At 41.1% G+C, this 20779-nt stretch overlaps 1 protein-coding gene across 8 annotated transcripts in view; it reads left to right on the plus strand.

The window, feature by feature from the left end:
- The window catches only part of TBC1D9 (TBC1 domain family member 9), a 64618-nt gene that overhangs the window by 31570 nt on the left and 12269 nt on the right, over positions 1-20779 (plus strand). For 7 of the 8 annotated variants that reach the window (XM_075150094.1, XM_075150098.1, XM_075150090.1 and 4 more), the window contains 11 exons: positions 757-927; positions 1384-1534; positions 3066-3280; positions 5211-5328; positions 6296-6581; positions 7720-7849; positions 11975-12073; positions 12194-12262; positions 13549-13807; positions 19100-19165; positions 20417-20503. In XM_075150094.1, coding sequence (XP_075006195.1) covers positions 757-927; positions 1384-1534; positions 3066-3280; positions 5211-5328; positions 6296-6581; positions 7720-7849; positions 11975-12073; positions 12194-12262; positions 13549-13807; positions 19100-19165; positions 20417-20503 — 1651 coding nt within the window. The remainder of the gene's footprint in view (positions 1-756; positions 928-1383; positions 1535-3065; positions 3281-5210; positions 5329-6295; positions 6582-7719; positions 7850-11974; positions 12074-12193; positions 12263-13548; positions 13808-19099; positions 19166-20416; positions 20504-20779) is intronic. The other variant, XM_075150093.1, reaches the window with a different exon arrangement.

The following is a 20779-nucleotide window of genomic DNA, read 5'->3' on the forward strand; positions in this document are numbered from 1 at the left end:
CTTGCTTTTTGCCTTAAATGGATCTACATATTCTACCTACTGAATTATAAACACAAATTAATAATTGCAAGCATTATTATTACATTTATAATATGACTGCATATGTAGACATGCATGACTACTAATTTCAATTTCAGGCGTTTGGTGTGAACTGCTATATAAGATCTTACTGTGATAAATTTTCAAAGCTGTTTGAGAAGTCAGAAAATCCTTTTTTTTCAAAGTATTTTTCTTCCAAATCGCTATCTGGCAGTGTTGAATTTTCTGTAGAACGTTTTTTTAAGTGAGGGGAACAGAATAATTTATTTTGTGTATATCTCTATAAACATATATACAGATATAAACGTCTGTGTGTTTAATATATTAATATATGTTATATATAAATCTTATACTCTGGACAGTCAAGGAGCCACCTGGGGAGTCAACAGTCCTATGATGTTGACAGGAGACCAAGGGAGCTAGTTTAATTGGCCAGGGCTACTTAAAGTTAACACTACCTTAGCAATTCTAATTATAGGATTTGATTGCTTTTTGGGATGGGGGGGGGTGGGGGTGAGCTATTGAGAAACTGGAAACAATTTCATTATTCCATACTGGTTTAATTTCTGCTGTCATATGCTCAGCCTATGAATGTACCTGGGTGATTTAACTTGCTCAGTTTTTGTTAGCATGTATAAATGTTGAAGTAAAATGAAGTAAAAAGTCCAGGTTCTGGCTCAGCCCCTTGTTTGTATTGCTTGTGACTGCTTTCTACAGGTGTTTACAAGATCAAGTAGTTTAATTTCTGCCAGCCCTCATAAAAGCCTCAGCTCTGAGTCAGAGGGAGAGCGACAGTTCAATCTTAATGACAATGGCATTCCAACGGCAACTCAAGCTTTAATGACAATGTATCGGCGGAGGTCACCTGAGGAGTTCAACCCCAAGCTGGTAAAATACACCTCGGAGTGCTGTACCTGACTGAAAAAGTTGTTAAATTATGTTTTCTGACCTAGAAGAGTTTCATTCTGCCACAGACAGTTAAGAGGCAGAATTTTTCACAGAAATAAAGCGTTGAACATGCTGTCGTTTTAACAATACAAACAACTTCACTACATAAAAAAGTAAAGTTGGATGTAAATCAAGGAGAGTTGTATGCCTATATGGTTGTATGTTGTAAAGTACAACTGCTTCAACACGGTGCTTTTAACAGCAAGGTCTACTGGGATAGAAACTAAGAAATGGGAGGAGGCAGCCCATTAAGAAGAGAATTGGACTGTAGCCAAGTTAGTTCTTGCTCACTTGGAAAGTTAGGATGTTGCAGGCTTTTTAGCACTTAGCATTTCAGTGGGGCAGAGTGTTAGAAAGAGAAGCTGCATCTTTATGGCTGCCTTTCTTTGCTTTTAGGCTAAAGAGTTTTTGAAGGAACAGGCCTGGAAGATTCACTTTGCTGAATACGGCCAAGGAGTCTGTATGTATCGTACAGAGAAAACCAGAGACCTTGTGCTGAAGGGCATTCCAGAAAGCATGAGAGGGGAACTTTGGCTACTATTTTCAGGTAGGTATTCATCTGAACGTGACTGTGGGATATAAGCAAAAGCATGAGGGAAGAAAGGATTTCAAAGATGTTTAAAGGTGCAGATAATAAGTGTCTAAAAACATTTGGAGCAAGTAAGGCTGTGATTGTTAGCAGGCACCAGACTGGTTTAGACAAGAGTTATGTTTAGACCAGTAAATACCTTTTCTCAAACAAGCTCAGATAATTAGGGAAGAATATAAAAAAGCAGAATGCACACCAGAAGCCAGCAGTCTAGGGGCTTCTAGATGTTCAACAACCACCACCAGGCCTACTTCCCATTTGTTTAATCATTTCTGAATCCAATTAAGCTTTTGGCCTTCACAGCAAGTTGCTGCAAGGAATTCCAAAGTTTAAGCACGTTGCATGGAATTGCAATTGGGTGCCCCCAGTATGTGAAAAATGATGAGAAAATATTTCTGCCCATCTTCTGTGCATCAAGGATTCTCTAGATCTGTGTCCCCTTAGGCTTTTTTCCAAAGTTGAAGAATTTTATTCGTTTTATTACTAATTATATGGAAAGCAGTCCATAGCTCAAGCTTTCTTCATAACCTTTCACTTACTGTATGCCTTCTCTAGCCCTGCCCCTCCCCAAGATAGTTACCACTATCCACACCATTTAGGATTTGAGCACACCAGGGACTTTATATGATGACCTAATGGTGTGTTCTGGTTTGGTTTCTATTTCTTCTCTAATAATGCTTAATCTTGTACATCTTCTCTTTGCTGCTGGGCATTAAACAAGTGTTTTCAGAAAATATATACAGGAATGCACAGATCTGCCCTGTGTCTGATTAATAGCTGGTTTGGACCAATTTTCATGGTGTATGTATAATTAGTATTTTCCATGTGCATTACTTTGTGCTAGTGACACTTCATTTCCTTTGCTGCTGAGATTTTTATTTCCGGAGAAGTTTTAAAGTCAGCAGTGAAATCTCATAGCAACCCTGTGACCATGCGGTAGTATCCCTAAGACAGGCTAAGTGCCCTGCCCAAGATGACAGAGTCATTTTCAGAAGCAGGAATAGAGCTCAGGGTTCCTGTCTCTTGCTTTTGACTGAGATATCATACTTTCTGCAACCAAACATTAATCTACTCCTCAGGGCAAGCAGCTTTCTCAGAGGTATGTTTTGAGTTATGTAGGATAATCAAACCCACAGCCAGCTGCAGAGAGAGCTCATGTGACTGCACAGCTGGTTTGTTCTTCATGCCTCCTGTTTTGTTCTGGCTGAAAGAGAGAGGGGCTTTCTCTTCTTCCCTTTTTTTTTTAACCTCATTATAAAATGCCTCTAGAGGAGAAGACAAGAAGGGATGACACCTCAATCACCTAAGCACATCCTTTTCTTTTTTTTTTAATCGCCTTTACAAAAATAACTCTTCATGTTTGCTTTCAAAGTGACGTTGTTGGTGACATTCAAGATGAAAGGGTAGCAGAAGATCATCGTGTTGGGATACTGTATCTGCTAACCCTTGCTTTTTTCTTCTGGTTTTAATACTGTTCTCCCACTCCCAGGAGCCATTAATGAAATGGCCACTCATCCTGGCTATTATGAGGACCTAGTGGAGAAATCGATGGGGAAGTATAATCTTGCTACAGAAGAGATAGAGAGGGATCTGCACCGCTCCCTTCCGGAACACCCTGCATTTCAGAATGAGATGGGTATTGCTGCTCTAAGGAGAGTCTTGACAGCTTATGCTTTTAGAAATCCAAACATAGGATATTGTCAGGTAATTGAAATACCTTGGCACTCCTTCAATTTCTGGAATTCCAGTTTTTTCCTTTTACTCCTATTTCTTCAGTCATGTACACAAGTATTTGGCTGTGTAAAGTACACCAATACATGTATAATGCTGTGAGGTAAAGCCTCAATGCTGCAGAACTACAGTAATGCTGAGGTCAGAGGGATTTGACACAAGGACCTACTCTAACAGAAGTATTAGCAGCGCATGCTGAGAGACGTGCATAGTTTTCTGTAAGCGTATTTTCTGCCCATAAATCTAGAGACTGGACAGAGGATAGCAACAGAGCTGTCCTGAAGTGCATCTGCAGGAAAATTACAAATGGACCCTGAAGAAAGGTTCTTTTTTGTTTAAGCAGGAAAAAACCCCACCTTTAATTGCTCAGCCTTAAATTTTTACCTACTTATTCAATGTATTAGTTGTAATAGCCCTCCAGAACCTCCTTTACTCTTTTTCAATGATACTATTCAATCTTTCAAAACAAAACTAAAAAAAAAAAAACAAAAAATAAAGCACCCTAGAAGATCTCTTATCACTGTGCATCACAACCATGTCTCGGTAGAGTTAATGCTGACCAGTACATGGTTTTGGAGTTCCTATGCCTGTGATTCAGGTCACTTCGGTTTCTGGTCCCAAATCATTCTTTCTTGCTATGTAACTTTGACTTATCACCTGGGCTCTTTTTTTTTGCATTCCTACCTATTTTTTCAAAAAGGAAACTTGAATTCATGAGTATTAGGAAGCGTGATTAATGTCTGAGTGTTAAGACTCCTAGATACAACACAAGTGAAGTGAAAGTGCAAGCAATTCTAACAGCTACCATGATGAATTATTTAATAACAAATATAATACTAAGTAATAGCTACAGTAACCTTTTGTAAAGGTTGTTTAACAGAGGAACAGTAGAAAGACACTGTGATTCTGGTTCCTAAAGCTGTTACAGTAATTCTTAATAGCCTTGGGATTCAGAATGCTGATTCACAGTTACAGTGAGAATTCAGGCACTGAAGTATTTCATACATGGTAGACAGGATAAAAAGGAATAGCATAAACTTTGACAGAGTGGTAACGTTGTTCTGAGTTTCAGTTGAAACCTTAGTTGCTGTTTCAAACAGGTAATGATCAAGCTGGAGTCTTAAAATATTACAGGATCTGAAATGAGCAGCGAATTCCGTAGGAGGCAAACTGAGAAGAAAATGGTACCGAAATACTTCATTTCTTCAGACTAACAGAGGTCTAGTCAAAAGCTGTAAGCAAACAATTCAGAGGTCATTGTACAATGCTGTGATATTTGAAATGGAGTGAAACAGGCCATAAAAAACTGTCGTGTACACAGTCAAACAAGCAAGAGCAACAGCAAGAGACTTTTGTTTCACTGTGCTCTGGTTGTTCGTGCCTGTCAATATTACAGGAATTTGCCTCAGCTCACAGATGCTGTGTCTTGACCTTTTCATAGGAGCAGAAAGCATGGGGAGTGCAGACTGCCTCTGCAAGGAGTGGTACAGCAGCAGCCATCATTAGTGCTGTAGGAGGCATTTTGTCTGCATCAGACGCAGATTCCCCAGAGCACCTATTGGCAGAATATCAGTAGCAGTGTAACTGGATGCTTACAGGCCTGAGTAGACCCTTGATTATGAAAAGAAATCTTGATTTTTTTTTTCTCTTTAAAAAAAAAAAAAACAAAACCAAAACAAAACAACTAATGATTTTTTGTGGTTAATTTGACGCTTTCTTAAGCCTTCCTTTGAGCACTGAGAAAACACTGCCTGCTGTTTTTACAGGAAAATACTGGAACAGTTTGGGGTCTGCAGGGAGAGATGTAGCTAATTTCCTAACCATAGTAACCACTTATCTGCCCGGTTACTGTGCTAGATATTGAATAAATGGGTCTAGCAATTTATATTTCTCTTTCTTCTAGGCTATGAATATTGTTACTTCAGTACTCCTCCTTTATGCAAAAGAGGAGGAAGCTTTCTGGCTGCTGGTGGCTCTGTGTGAACGTATGCTACCTGACTACTACAACACAAGAGTTGTTGGTATGTTACAGGGAAATTTTCTAAAATGACAGTACAAATTAACTAAATTAATTGGTATTATTTGTATTGAAACAAGCATATGTGTAGATGTATGTGTGGCATAGATACAACTGTGAATGTTAGCGGCAAGACAGCTTGCTCAGGAGCACAGAAGCAATTCCCTAAACAGATACTGTGATAGTTAATAGTTTTTCACCTACTTAGGATTAGATGGCGTTCTAAAGTGGGCTTAAACGAAGTAAATAAAAAAGAGATGGGAGGCTAAAATTTGAATTTTAGATGATCCAGTTACCTAATTAAGGTAAGGTGGAAACAGGAGCTTTGGCAATTTGCAGTAGAAGTCTTTGTGCCTGTTTACCTCTGATTTGAAAGGGCACATGTATCTGAAAGCTGCTGTTGTCAGATGCCAGTTTCCTTGTGTATGTGGAAGTGAATGGCTCTTCAGTTTATCATGGAAACTGTCTTTACTGTAGCTCACAAATGCTTGAGATACTCATTCAGTCTTAGAAATTATTCTTCTTGGCCTGCTTAAGACACTGATGTTGTGGCATAGATATGTATAACACAGGGTTCTCTTGAAATAAATCCAAACCCTCACAGACAGTCACCCTGGCCTCCTCCAATAGGTGATGCTGAGAAGTATTATTCTAATTAGTAATGGTAAGTACTAAGCCATCATATAACTTCTGTAGGTGCTAGACCAAACTGACCTTTGTTAACTCTTATGACATGTATAATTAAAACAAAAAAAAATTATTACAGTTCAATTTGTATGTACAGCTCAGTAGTGGAACAGAATCTGTTATTTGTCTGAAAGTGAGAAAATGTGTGTAAGCATCATGTAGAGTATTCTTAGGTTTTGTATTTATGTATATAGCATATATGTATATATATTTTCTCCCCTAAATGGTGATGTGGTCAGTTGCTCCTGAATTAATGGACATCCAACCTTACTTATTTTCAACAGGAGCATTGGTGGATCAGGGTGTCTTTGAAGAGTTGGCTCGTGACTATGTTCCACAACTTTATGACTGCATGCAGGACTTGGGTGTAATATCCACCATTTCCTTGTCCTGGTTCCTCACTCTATTCCTCAGTGTAATGCCATTTGAGAGTGCAGTGGTGGTTGTGGATTGTTTCTTCTGTGAAGGAATAAAGGTGATATTTCAATTAGCGCTTGCTGTCCTCGATGCTAATGTAGACAAGCTGCTTAACTGTAAAGATGATGGAGAAGCCATGACAGTCTTGGGAAGGTATTTATTACAGAAAATAAAGTCTCTTCATTTTATTTTTCTTTTTGCTTACTTTTCTGATTTGTGTTCTTCTATGTTGAAATACTCAATTTAAACCAGTACAATATATGTAAATCTTTTACGCTCTTACAGTCCCTTTTCACCTCCATAACGTACTCTTTATATTATCTTAAAAAAATGTTAAGTGACCAACAAGATATAAATTCTTCTTTCAAGACATTCAGATAAACTTCCCAAACCTGGTTATAGAAACTTATTTTGGTTGATTATTTTAGTTGATTACATGGTTTTTGTTACTTCGTCTTTTGCCTGCTACCTTTTAAATGCTGCTGAGGAAAAGCCTTGATCTCAAGGGGAATGGTTTTGGGAATGGACTAAATGGAACTCAGAAGAATTAGGTAGGCTTTTGAATGAATAGATTTCAGTGAAACAGGAGGCTGCTAAATAGACTGGATTGAGTCATTTAATATAAACTAATACTGCTGAGTGCAACCTCCGATTTCCTTGTGTTTGGTAGTAGTGTTTAGTTATCAAGATGCTGTGGGAATTTTGGAAATTTTTTTCCTGATAAGTTTCAGTAGTATAGCTGTACTGAAGTCTGTTTTTAATTTCTTTGGGATTAAAGAAGACTGTGGTTGCGTTTTCTCTGAAGTAAGCCCCAGTGCTTGCTGAGGATTTAAGTGTTCAGCAGCTGCAGGGTAGAAGACAGATGATCTACAGCAGCTGCACTGGTGGGAAGAACAAGCCCTTAAATCCCCTTGCGGCAAGGTTGGGCAGTAGTAGGACAGGGGGGTATGTAAACTAAAGCACACTGACCCTTGTTCCCATGGTGTCATACTCAAACAGCCAGAAGCAACAAACCTGTTCAGTAAGCCGCTCGTTTGTGACTCGCTATATTTGAGCTATTTCTTGATAAGGGTAATGAATTACCAGGGTTACCTTAGCACTCTCTGAGAAAAAGCAGTGTTAGGATTTGGCAAATTACTGATGTCAAAAATCATGTAGTTCATTAGTAGAGAGTGACTTGATCATTTTTACATTTAATAATCTGTATGTAACCCTTATTCTGTTAACCCTCAGAAGGGAGGGGGTACAAATGAATTTGGGTTTCTCATTTCTTTTTTTTTTTCCCCACCAGATACTTGGACAGCGTAACTAATAAGGACAGCACTCTTCCACCCATTCCTCATCTTCACTCACTGCTCAGTGATGATGTAGAGCCTTATCCTGAGGTGGATATCTTCAGACTAATCAGGTCTTCTTATGAGGTAAGATAGGATTTCTTAACAGGAACTTGCCAACCCACACCAGTTCTGCTTTACAGAGGAATTTGATACTCTATAGTTTGGCTTTGCTTGGAACTGAAAGAACATAAAAGAAGTACAGACTCATCTCAGAAGTCTAAAATGGGGCAGGGGAGAGGGGTTAGTCTTTCTTTTTCTTTTAACCAAAACTTTTAGTTGGAGCTGTTTTGTATGCAGCATCAAAGGAGAGCAGCCCACAACCAAAAAGTGATTTATAAACAAAAGGCTGAACTTGTAATTTAAAAAAGGGTAATTCTTATCGAAGCTTTTTCATGCTTTCCAAACTGAAATACTAGTGAAATCTATATGATTTCAGAAGACCTTTCTCTTACCAGTGAAACTTTGTTTCTTTTACCTTCTTTTTTCAGCAAGTGCTGATTATGACCATGGGCCACTAGCTTCTGTATTATCACCAAAGCTAAAAAAATTTCAAGTGAAAGGAGCTGGTAATAACTAATGTCTGTAAAGCACAGAATAAAGCCTGCAAAAAACCTAACATTTGCAAACCAATTTCGTTGTCCTTAAATTGTAAAATAAGCCATCACTTAAAATACCTCTGATGATTACACTGACATGTTAATTTTTTAGAAAAATTAAAGAATAACCTTAAAGAGTTATTCTCCTTAATTTCCTTTTTTCCTTCCATTTACATGCAGGGTAAATTAGTATTTTTAGTTCAGGATGTAGGTTCATACTTAGCAATGTGACAGCTGTTTCAGAGGCACTTCCTTTGTCCCTAAAACCTCCTTGCTTTAATAACATGATACCTATTTAACAAGGAAGTGGTTAGTCCTTAGTGTATTCTACGCTGAAGGGCAAACTGAATTAAGTCAGATGTACAGTTCTTCTCCTTCACACAATGTTAGAATGGGGAGAAGGCTGTTTATGTGAAATTCTGTTTCCCTTGTATTTTTCTGATTTCCTCATCATGAAGACAGCTTGCATTGGCTTAACTGCTTTTAGATGAATAACTTGACTCCATGCAGAGCCAGTCTGTCTTTTTGGGGCTTATGCAGCACAGAACCTTGTAGCTCTTTCTAGATAAATAACCAGCTGTTCTCCAGTATAATTAGGCAAAACAAATAGCATGGGGAGTGAAGAACTGTGAGGAAAGCAGAAGTTGATTGCAAAGAGACAATTAGGTTCAGGAGAGTCATTGTTGGTTGATTTGATTATTTAAAAAAACCCCAACAATTCAATAGTAAACTATCAAGATAAAAAAACTTCAAGGCGTCTGTTACTCAATGACTGTTACATTCCTCAATTAGTTGTGTGCAGTCAGGGCTGGGAACTCACTGTTAGCTTTGTTGCAGCTACAAAGAGCGAAATATTAAGTAAGCCAGCATATCTTTGCTGTTTTTAGAATTTAAGCTGTAAAAGGTACTTTTTGGGTAACCATCTATCCTTAATCTTCTAGACATTTATGGTTTACTCGGGGGTTTGCTACAGGCCACCTGACTAGGAAGATGGAGCGGATGAGGCCCTCTATAGACAGATAGGAGCAGCCTCACATTCACAAGCCCTAGTCCTCATGGGGAACTTCAACCACCCCCATATCTGTTGGAGGGACAACACAGCAGGGCATAAGCAATCCGGGAGGTTCCTGGAATGCGTAGATGGTAACTTCCTTCTCCAAGTGATAGAGGAGCCAACGAGGAGAGGTGCTATGCTGGACCTTGTTCTCACCAACAAGTTGGGGCTGGTGGGGAATGTGAAGCTCAAGGGCGGCCTTGGCTGCAGTGACTATGAAATGGTGGAGTTAAAGATCCGTAGGGCACAGAGGAGGGTGCACAGGAAGCTCACTACCCTGGACTTTAGGAGAGCAGACTTTGGCCTCTTCAGGGATCTGCTTGGTAGACTAGCATGGGATAAAGCCCTGGAGGGAAGAGAGGCCCAAGAAAGCTGGTTAATATTCAAGGATCACCTCCTTCAAGCTCAGGAGCAATGCATCCCAACAAAGAGGAAGTCAGGCAAAAACGCCAGGAGGCCTACATGGATGAACAAGTTGCTCCTGGGCAAACTCAAACACAAAAAGGAAGCCTACAGAGGGTGGAAGCAAAGACAGGTAGCCTGGAGGAATACAGAGAAATTGTCCGAGCAGCTAGGGATCAGGTTAGGAAAGCTAAAGCCCTGATAGAATTAAATCTGATCAGGGACGTCAAGGGCAACAAGAAAAGCTTCTATATGTACGTTGGGGATAAAAGAAAGACTAGGGAAAATGTGGACCCTCTCTGGAAGGAAACGGGAGACCTGGCTACCCAGGATATGGAGAAGGCTATCTTGTCCATATCTTTTTTGCCTCAGTCTTCACCAGCAAGTGCTCAAGCCACACCCCCCAAGCCACAGAAGGTAAAGGCAGGGACTGGGAGAATGAAGAGCTGCCCACTGTAGGAGAAGATCAGGTTCGAGACCATCTAAGGAACCTGAAGGTGCACAAGTCCATGGGACCTGATGAGATGCATCTGCGGGTCCTGAGGGAACTGAGGGATGAAGTTGCTAAGCCACTATCCATCATATTTGAGAAGTCGTGGCAGTCCACTGAAGTTCCCACTGACTGGAAAAAGGGAAACAGAACCCCCATTTTTAAAAAGGGAAAAAAGGAAGACCCGGGGAACTACAGGCCAGTCAGTCTCACCTCTGTGCCTGGGAAGATCATGGAGCAGATCCTCCCGGAAACTATGCTAAGGCACATGGAAAATAAGGAGATGATTGATGACAGCCAACATGGCTTCACTAAGGTCAAATCATGCCTGACAAATTTGGTGGCCTTCTATGACGGGGTTACAGCGTTGGTGTATAAGGGAAGAGCAACTGACGTCATCTAACTGGACTTGTGCAAAGCATTTGACGCTGTCCCACACGACATCCTTATCTCTAAATTGCAGAGACATGGATTTGACAGATAGACCACTCAGTGGATAAGGAATTGGCTGGAGTTGCAGTCAACAGCTCGATGTCCCAGGTGGAGACCAGTGATGAATGGCATTCCTCAGGGGTTGGTATTGGGACCAGCGCTGTTTATCATCTTTGTTGGTGACATGGACAGTGGGATTGAGTGCACCCTCAGCAAGTTTGCCAACGACACCAAGCTGTGTGGTGCGGTCGACACGCTGGAGGGAAGGGATGCCATCCACAGGGACCTTGACAGGCTTGAGAGGTGGGCCCGTGTGAACCTCATGAAGTTCAACAAGGCCAAGTGTGAGGTCCTGCACATGGGTCGGGGCAGTCCCAAGCGCAAATAAAGGCTGGCTGAAGAATGGATTGAGAGCAGCCCTGAGGAGAAGGGCTTGGGGGTGTTGGTTGATGAGAAGCTCAACGTGACCTGGCAACGTGCGCTTGCAGCCCAGAAAGCCAACCGTATCCTGGGCTACATGAAAAGAAGCGTGACCAGCAGGTCGAGGGAGGTGATCCTGCTCCTCTACTCTGCTCTCGTGAGAACCCCACCTGCAGTACTGCGTCCAGCTCTGGGGCCCCCAACATAAGAAGGACATGGACCTGTTGCAGTGAGTCCAGAGGAGGGCCACGAAGATGATCAGAGGGCTGGAGCACCTCTCCTTGAAGACAGGCTGAGAGAGTTGGGGTTGTTCAGCCTGGAGAAGAAGAGGCTCTGGGGAGACCTTATAGCAGCCTTCCAGTACCTGAAGGGGGCCTACAAGAAAGCTGGAGAGGAACTTTTTACAAGGGCATGTAGTGATAGGACAAGGGGTAATGGCTTTAAACTGAAAGAGGGTAGATTTAGATTAGATGTAAGGAAGAAATTCTTCACTATGAGGGTGATGAGGCACTGGAACAGATTGCCCAGAGAAGTTGTGGATGCCCTATCCCTGGAAGTGTTCAAGGCCAGGTTGGATGGGGCTTTGAGCAACCATGGCAGAGGGGTTGGAACTAGATGATCTTTAAAGTCCCTTCCAACCCAAACCATTCTATGATTCCTGAAGTCTTCCTAACTTTGTCATGTGTTAGAAAAATGCCTTAACAGCAGTTATGTGGTATATCACATAATTAAATTAATTTCCCAAATACATTAAAGGCAAGCTAAGTATTCCAAATATTAATACACAGACTATCCTGTTCTTTTTCTCTTTTAAGAAATTTGGAAGTATCCGAGCAGATTTAATTGAACAAATGAGATTCAAACAAAGGCTGAAAGTTATCCAAACCCTTGAAGATACTACAAAGCGCAATGTGGTAAGTACTGAAATAATGTTCTTTGCAAAGATTAAGGTCAGTCAGTTTCTGAAATTTAAATTAGCTTTTCAATGAGACATGGATTTCAAATCCGTAACTGTTAATGTTATGTTTCAAAAGGTACGAACTATTGTGACAGAGACTTCTTTTACTATCGATGAACTGGAGGAACTGTATGCTCTTTTCAAGGTAAAGCTAAGTGAAGATAAGATCATGTGCCTGCAGTAAATGCAAACATTTTTTTTTGGTATGGGACTGTGTCTTTTCTAAAGACCAGGTTGAGTCTGTGAGTTCCTTACTATCAGGTATCTTAATATAAACTTGAATTAGCTGCTATATAATTGAATATACAAACAAACCCCAACCAGTTTTTAAAAGCTCAGGAAATAAGTAATTCACGAAATGATTTGTCTATGGAAAAAAGGAATATACTGATGAAAACTATTATAAGGAAAAAGTGAATAGATAGAGGCTTTTGATCAGTCTTTACAAACTTATGTATGTCTCTCTCTACCTGACCCAGGTTTTGGAATTTAGCACAGAAATACCTTTACTGTATTATCTCAGACAGTTAATACTTCCATACCACAACAGCTGATTTTTGCCATTGTTAATGCTTTAATGTGTACTGTATTACATGGGAATTTAGTGTCACAAAGTGATGTGTCTTTGTAAGTTGATTGTACAGCAATACCATTAGATCCACAAATTTAAAGGTGAGCAGTTAAAATGCTTTAGCTTCACCTTCATGCACAGTGCCTTAAAACAAGATACTTTCTTCCTCTGCTTTGTTATAATGGAGATTTTTTGATATACCATGAAGAATTTCTTTCCTTTCAATTTCCCATCTATAATGTCAGGTCTTACAACTGTCCAAATCCTACAGTGCCTTCTTTCAGTCTTCCATGGAATCAGTGAGACCAAGTCAGACAGTCCATCCCAGTTGATCCTGTGCAGTGCTAGGATCTCTTTCTCTAAGCTTCTGAATCGTTTTGAATTAGATTCCACCGAAATCAGCTCCAGAACATTCACTGACTTCAGTAAGACTGAAAGAGTAAGACTTTATACAGTATTTTTGAGACTATATAATTCAACAAAAAATATTTTAAATAAACTATTTTCATATTCTCTGAAATTAAAGATTTCATGAGAGTCCCCTTTCTGATTTGACTGTGTGGTGACTAAGCACAAGAAGCTTGTGTATATATGCAAGTCACAGCTGCTTACTGCTCTGTTCAAAACAGGTATTTCACATTTCATCTGCCTGGGAGGCAGAAAAAGTTTTGCTTTATCTTTTTTTGTAGAGGGATGTCTTTTTGTGCTGGTTAGAGGAGAAACCTCTTGCAGAAGTGCAAGGGCTGGGTAGATGGAAATACATCTGCTAGTCTTGTGTTGTTTTAAGAATATGTGTGTATGAGGGTTTTTTTATCATTGATAGTGATGAGTTGTTTACAGAGGTGATGACAATCTCATAGCATTTGCCTTCTGTTCAGGCAGAACATCTGACTAGCTGCTACTGGGGAGGAAACAGCAATGCTATTGACCGGCATGATCCCAGCCTGCCTTATCTGGAGCAGTACCGTATCGACTTTGAGCAGTTCAAGGGGATGTTTGCTCTCCTCTTTCCTTGGGCATGTGGAACTCATTCGGATGTATTAGCTGCACGCTTATTCAGGCTTCTTGATGAAAATGGAGACTTGCTCATCAACTTCCGTGAATTCGTCTCTGGGCTAAGTAAGGAGAAGTCACAGCACTCTCAAAATAATCTGACCAAAACAGTTTGTTTCTAAAAGGGGATCCAGTCCTTCAGAAGCACAGATGTTATATTAGCTATCAGATGATGGGTTTGACATAGGCCAATTTGCATAAGTCACCTTTGTTTTAAGAGCTGTTCATGCTATCGTTCAGTTAATTTTATCATGCCTGTGACAGTGGTTCCCACTGGGGTTTAGGCTGGTCTCAGTAGGTGCATCTACATTAACCAGTGGTTAATCACACTGGGAGAAGGACCATACATGAACTACATGTCCGTTAGGGTCTGAGGATTTCCCTGACCGCTAACTCTCAACACAAAAATGACCTGCAACTTGTGTGCTTAATGGTGTGTTTACTTCTAATCAAAGTATTTCCTTTGGGAAAGTATGTTCTGCTGTAGTGTTTCTCTCAGTGGCACTGCATTTTGTTATCTGCTCCTTAAACTTTCCCTGAAAGTTGGGAATTTATACCTTTTGTCAGTGCTACCAGCTCTGGGAGGGGGAGAGAGGCAGCAGTTGCTCCCTTGGTTGTTCAGGAAGACTTTTGAGAAATTTATGTGCACATATAAGGGGCAGGGGACGGATAGAGTGAGGATGCTAGTTTTGTTTGCCCCTGAATCAAAGTGCTTCTTTTTAGAAGTCTGCTGACACCCCACATACATGTGTCCCTGTGTGAGGGGAAGGTATCATACCTCACAGTATATGCAGCGAGAGATACTACCTATATTACTTCTGAAATCAATAACCAAGACTGCAGACTAAGAGAGAGAGCAGGATGGAAGTCATCTAAGAAGGAGAAAGTGGAGGTGCAGGTCAGGTGGGAAGGCTGAATGTCATTAATGGAGATTATGGCCCATGCAAGTCTTGAAGAAGCAAGATTTCAAGTCAGTATCGCAACAAAGGGAATGTGCAAGCCCCAGGATTAACATGAAGAAGCAAAGATGAGGCAGGAAATGACCACCCCTTTTTTGAATGTAGCAGGAACTATTCCCTGTAAGTGACCAACATCTCATCATCTATCATGTGGTATTTCACGGTAACCTGACATTTCCTCCAGCTTTATACTTTGATCCTTTTTGAGAGAGAAAAGGTTTCCCAGTCTGGCTTTCAGCAACTTTTTGTAACAGTATTTTTAAGCGTTAGGGCTCTAAATGCAGCCTTGCATTAAAACCTATGTACAACAATGGTAACACCTGTTCTCTCGCAGGTGCAAAATAGCTATGTGACAGTAAAACTGATTGCACACCTCCCCTTCACACCACCCAAAAAAACAGTGCTTACGATGCAGTTCTGAATTGTATTTGAGGGACTGTTTGCCAGGTAATACTTAATGGCCTTTTGAGACATGACTGATGGATTAACTACTCTTGCTGCTTGCAGGATGCTATTAATAACAATCAACCAGTTATTGGTTGAGACAGCATTTTTTAGAACCAACAATGAATATTAAGAACAAGGAACAGTGTTGAGCACTGTGAATAGAAATGAATGTAAAATGCACAAATGTGGCTATAAGCCAAGACAACTGAACTAAAATCTTCAGTGGGCTAAACAATCAAAACTGCTCATTCAGCAAAACCACATTTTTTCAGAAACTAAGTCCAATGTGGCATAGCTTGAAAACTTTTTTTCTTTTTTAAAAAGTCAACCCCCCCCAACCCCTTTTTTGTTTAGGAAGCACATGAATGGTAGCAAGGACAACACAGTCAACAAAAACAACATGGGATTTGTTTGAGCATATTTCACCATGCCCTAGGACTCTTACAAATTCCACAAACATCAGCTGCTTCAGTCTGCCTCACCAATCCAACATGCCTTGGCTAGGAAAATCTCCTGAATGAGCAATATCTTCTGTTGGAGCAAGACGCATCTGCTCAACAGGGGACTGTTGCCTTTTCCATGTGGCTGTCCTGGAAGGCATAGTCAGAGGATGGGCATTCTGGAGGTGACCTGTGGGCACCGTCCTCTCTCTTCTTACGGTGTCCAAACAGCAGTATCGGACTCTGGCCCTGGTTACTCAAGTCTATCTTTCCTAAAGGAAGCCTCCTATTCAAGTACTTCCTAGGCGTGGCCCATCTCAGAGGGTGCTTGTTGATGGCTGAAGCAGCCATGGCACCTGAAGCATTTCCGTTTCACAACACTCTCTTTCAATGGCCTTATTCCATGTAGCCATAAGGATTTGTTCCCTCGAGGCCTCTCTTTGATGCCACTGACTCCTTCTATGAGCTCCATGAAGAGGAGATAAAAAGGGGTGCTGTGTGGCCCAGCATGGGCTCATGGCCTTTCTTCTGTGTCAGCATGAAATCCTTGGGATATGAGAGCGCTGTAATTGCATCTGGGAATCTCCATTTCCTTTTCATAGCCCCTGCAGCAAATAGCTCAAGAACCTCCTACTTCAGGTGCCTCTAGGGCCTCAGATGAGCAAAGATGGAACAACCTGACATATTCTTCTGTACATTTAGTCTGTGTCGTGTTACTGCAAGTTCAAATAAAGGAGTGATCTTGATTAGTTTACTCTAGGAGTTGTGCTGCTCAGAAAAGGTTGTCAGCCTCGGTTATGAGCTGTTTGGGGTATTCACTTGTGAAGAAGCTCACCCGCACCCCCATATCGCACTGGATTATAGCATGTCAGTTGTTGACTTGGGATCCCTGTAAGCTAGAGAGATTTCCACATAGACTCAATGTGGCCCCCTGCCTCCCATCATGTTTTTGCAATACTCCCTTCTCAGAGCATGCAGCTCTTCCACCTCTCCAGTGACTGCTGGTGACTGCAGCGCTCACCACAGCCTCGTGCAAAAGTCAGCACCATGCAAACTGTCTCTCAAGGAGTACCTGAGTGTATTTTTTTTTTCTGAAAACAGCTTTTCTGCAAGCACAGGTTGCAGGCGGATGTTCAGAAAGCAGAGTGTTAACCTCACCACTCCTCCAATCCTTTCAGGGAACTAAATGCTGTACAAACACTCTGCACCCCTCCACCTGTGTTCAAGAGTGGGGCAACTGAAGCCAGCACTTTTATGTTGCTACTAAATTTTATATTAACAAAATTCTAACCAGTTTAATTACTTTGTTAATGGCCTCAAAGAAGACAGGGGGAAAACTGTGCACATATGACATTATGCCCAGAAAAGACTTGACACCTGCATAGCGTTGACAGAAGGAGAACAGTCAGAAAGGCGGCTCAGTGAAGGTTGGTCCTAGTCATGCCATGAAAAGGGATGTGGTGGTCAAGCCCCGAGAGGGGTAAAAGCAGGTGTCTGTCAGGACATTGGTTGCAGTGTGAAGGTGACAGCTTTCACTGTTGCTGTTTCAGGTAGAAAGATTCAAAGGGTGTAGTCATGCTCTCTTCCAAGCACAGTTTCTTCTCTTACCACAAAATAAATTTAAAACTTCTGGATAAAAACTGGCAATGCATCATCTGACACTCATACTGCAAAAAGACTTGTTGGAAGTTGCTGAAGGTTTTAAGACTTGTGGCTCCAGAGTGCCAGGAAGGAATTATTTCTGGGTGGGACAAAGAATGGTCTTAACCACCTCCCCATTGTTGTTCACAGGCCCTCAGCAGGGTCATCTGCTTTGCTGTTCAGGGATGCAGGGGCCATGCAGGAGGCCACTGAATTCTCTGGGCTCTCCTATGAAATTATCCCTGTACCGCAGCGTGCGGGTCAAAATGGTGGCCTGAGCTGAGGTATCCACCCATACAAAGGTCTTCCCTAACTCTCCATAATAGGGGCATATCTACCAGAGGTCCGTTCCCCATCTGTTGTCTTTATGAATGTAGCCTAATTTTTTTTATTGTTTAATACAGTATCAGTCCTCAGATCTTGGGTAGCCCACTGCAGCTAACTGTCAGGCAGGTCCTGCAAATTGCCAGTAGGCTGTTCTTCCCTTTGTAAAAATTTCTGACCTCTCCCGGGAGAGACCCAGAGGGTTGTCTTTGAGAGAGTCCAGATAACATATTTGGTAGACTTGTCCAGCGTTGCGTTTTCTTCATTCACGTACATTTTGAGGGGAAAAAGGGCCTGACATTAGGAAGCACACACAGATTCATCTCAGGGAAAAAGCAAAAAGCAGTAGCAGTTGAGCTTTTTAACTTCTCTTCACCTCTGGGGACAGGGAGAGGGACAAGATATCCTGTGCCCTGAACCAGATATCCTGTGCCCTGAATCCTGTTTTGGTGAATGCATCCGTAGTGGTTGCCGGAGGATGCAGAACTGCAGCCCCTTCTGTGCTTTGGTTATTTCATGTCACCTTTAGCAGGGGGGCACTTCACGTGGTGCCTGGGTGCATAACCCAAGACATGGTTTCACCAGAATAGAAAGCATTATCTGCACGGTGTGGTACACCAGGTAAGAACATAAGGAGGTTTTGTGCTTAAAAAGGACCAAGTTGAAAGTAAAATGGCTAATGTAGACGTACTCAATTCTTTGGCCTCACATCTGTATTTATTGTAGTCTTAAGCTTTACAGTAGACTGTGATTGTTAGTATGTGCCAAGCCACTCTTTGTAGTTTGCATAGCAGAGGTAAGTTGACACGGTAGCCTGCAAGGTAAAATAAATCTCTGCATAACCTAATTAATGAAGGTTAATTAATTTGTTTATGAATTACCTGTCATAACAAGTAAGATTTATGAAGAAGATTGATTGTTGGTTATTTCAGTACTTTAAAATTAACTAATACTCATTTAATTAATTGGAAGGGGGGACTACAATAGGCCGCTTGGTTTTCATACAGCTAATTGTAGTGGAGGCCAGAAAGGAACAGGGGTTGAGGTGGATAAATCACTAGAAAGTGTTGCCTGAACATGAGTTTAGCCTGTGGCTAAGCTGTGATAAATGCTGTTTACTTGAATTTCTCTCTCTTTTTTTGGTAAATATCTTATTGTTCTAAGTCATATGATGTTATTATTGGATCCTCAGATCAGCAAGTTTTAAGTCCACACAAAAAGGTCGTCTTAACTTTTAGCTGGAGGCCTTTCTGGGTGGTAATGCGTTGATCATAGATTATTTCTGAGCATTTAAAATAGCCATTTAATGAAGGACCCAAGATTGAAGTACAAAATTCAGGGGAAGGTGGTCTGTGTTCTCTTGCTATTTCTACTGCAGACCGTATGATCCTAGAAGTCAAGTGACTGCCTTATGATCTCAGGCTGTAAAGGGAGTACAGTGCTTCCCAGAGTGAATGTAGCAGCTTCTAAAACAAAATATTGTAGCAATAGTAGATAGAATGGCATTGAATGCTGAGTATTAACATACTGTATATAATGCTGTTTAGGTGCAGCATGCCATGGAGATCTTACAGAGAAGCTGAAGCTACTGTATAAAATGCATGTTTTGCCTGGTAAGTAAATGATGTTAGAACAGCTGTCATCTTGTTGAGAACAAAAATTTGGAGCAGAGTTGTTTATGACTAGCTTTCCCAATTAAAAATTAATTTGTGGGAATTATTGTAGCTGTTTATGCAGCAGTAAAATAAGAGAGCTTCTACCATAACCAGACACGGATTTGGAAAGTCTGAAAGCACCCATGCAGCCCGCTATTGCTCCGGCCACAAACAGGTCATTTATACGTGTCTCTTGCCTGTTTAGCTGGGCTTGGTGACTTCCCCCCATGCATAACAAAGACAGAGTTCTTCAGCATTTGTTACTATAATGCACTTTATTTGACAGTGAAGCTAGGTTAACATGTTCCTGCATGTCCTGGCTACTCGTTTCTGTCCCCAGGCTTTCTTCTTTGTTTCCCCTTGGGGCTGATACAACTGTTTGCAGAGAGATGCTCCAGCTCCTTTCGTAGATGTGTTTTCAAGGGAGCTGTACAAACTGTTGGACTCAGCTAAGTGAGAAAGGCAGTTTAGGGTGCAGAGGGGATGGAAACATCTCAAAACAGTTTGCCCCTGAAGAAAATGATGTCTTAGAACTATATCCTCTCTGGCTTGTCACACGTGTGCCATGAAGAACCTATTGCTGTCCTCACTGAATCTGTGATTTAAGTATGTTGCAACTGTTTGGGTAGTTTAATTCTTGTGCACGTTTACATCCTCTGGTAAAGATATCTAAAAGCTTTGAGAGGACATTTACCTTCGTGTGTTTTGAATATCTGTCCCTGATTGCTCCCAGCTGGCTTTGCTGGAGGTAGGCTTGAGTGATTCACTAATTTAACTGAGAAAAAAAATACAATTTTATTGAACTATAACAGAAGAGATCCATTTTTAAGAATGCAGCGTCTGGTATTCGAGGACTGGTAAGCTCATACCAAATCATGACAGACTGTTTCCAGTTAGGAAAGGGTTCATCCTCTGCTTAGGACACGCTGAGCTGTACAGAAGAACGTAATGGAAGTAGACATGGGAAGATGGGCAAGTCAGCCTCTGAAGGCAAACCGCTACCTGTTAGTCAGACAGTATTGGATATCGAGGAGGATACAGTACAGGTCCAGTTGTTCATCTCCTGTGAGCTGAAAAAAAGCGATTCCTAACCCATCACATCCTCACACTTTTACTTCTAGAAACTGAATTCTAAATGGATGGAAGTATGTTTTAGTTTTTAATTAAAGGGTGGAATTTTTAATGAAAGAATTTTATAATATTGCTTAGATCCATCCCCTGAGCAAGAAGAGCCAGACTCTGCTTTTGAAGCTACTCAGTACTTTTTTGAAGACATCACACCCGAATGTACACACGGTAGGCATCTTGTGTCTCGGGCTCGAAAAGATGAGGTAATGCATTTCAAACAAGATGTCTTTTTAGGAAGCTACTTTTTTGTTGGATTAAACTTTGTAAGTGAAGTATTCTCTGTGAAAAGAAGTATGTAGTCCTTGTATATATTTTGATACCCTGAGAGGTGCAGGCTTGTGTACACTAAGAACTCCCCTGGGCTGTGCATTGCAGAAGTACCCTCAGAATAATGTCATCAGTGTGTTGCAATAGAAGTAATTTTGTGATAAGTGCAGCATATAT

Source organism: Calonectris borealis, chromosome 4, assembly GCF_964195595.1.
Source record: "Calonectris borealis chromosome 4, bCalBor7.hap1.2, whole genome shotgun sequence".
NCBI classification, from domain to species: Eukaryota; Metazoa; Chordata; class Aves; order Procellariiformes; family Procellariidae; genus Calonectris; species Calonectris borealis.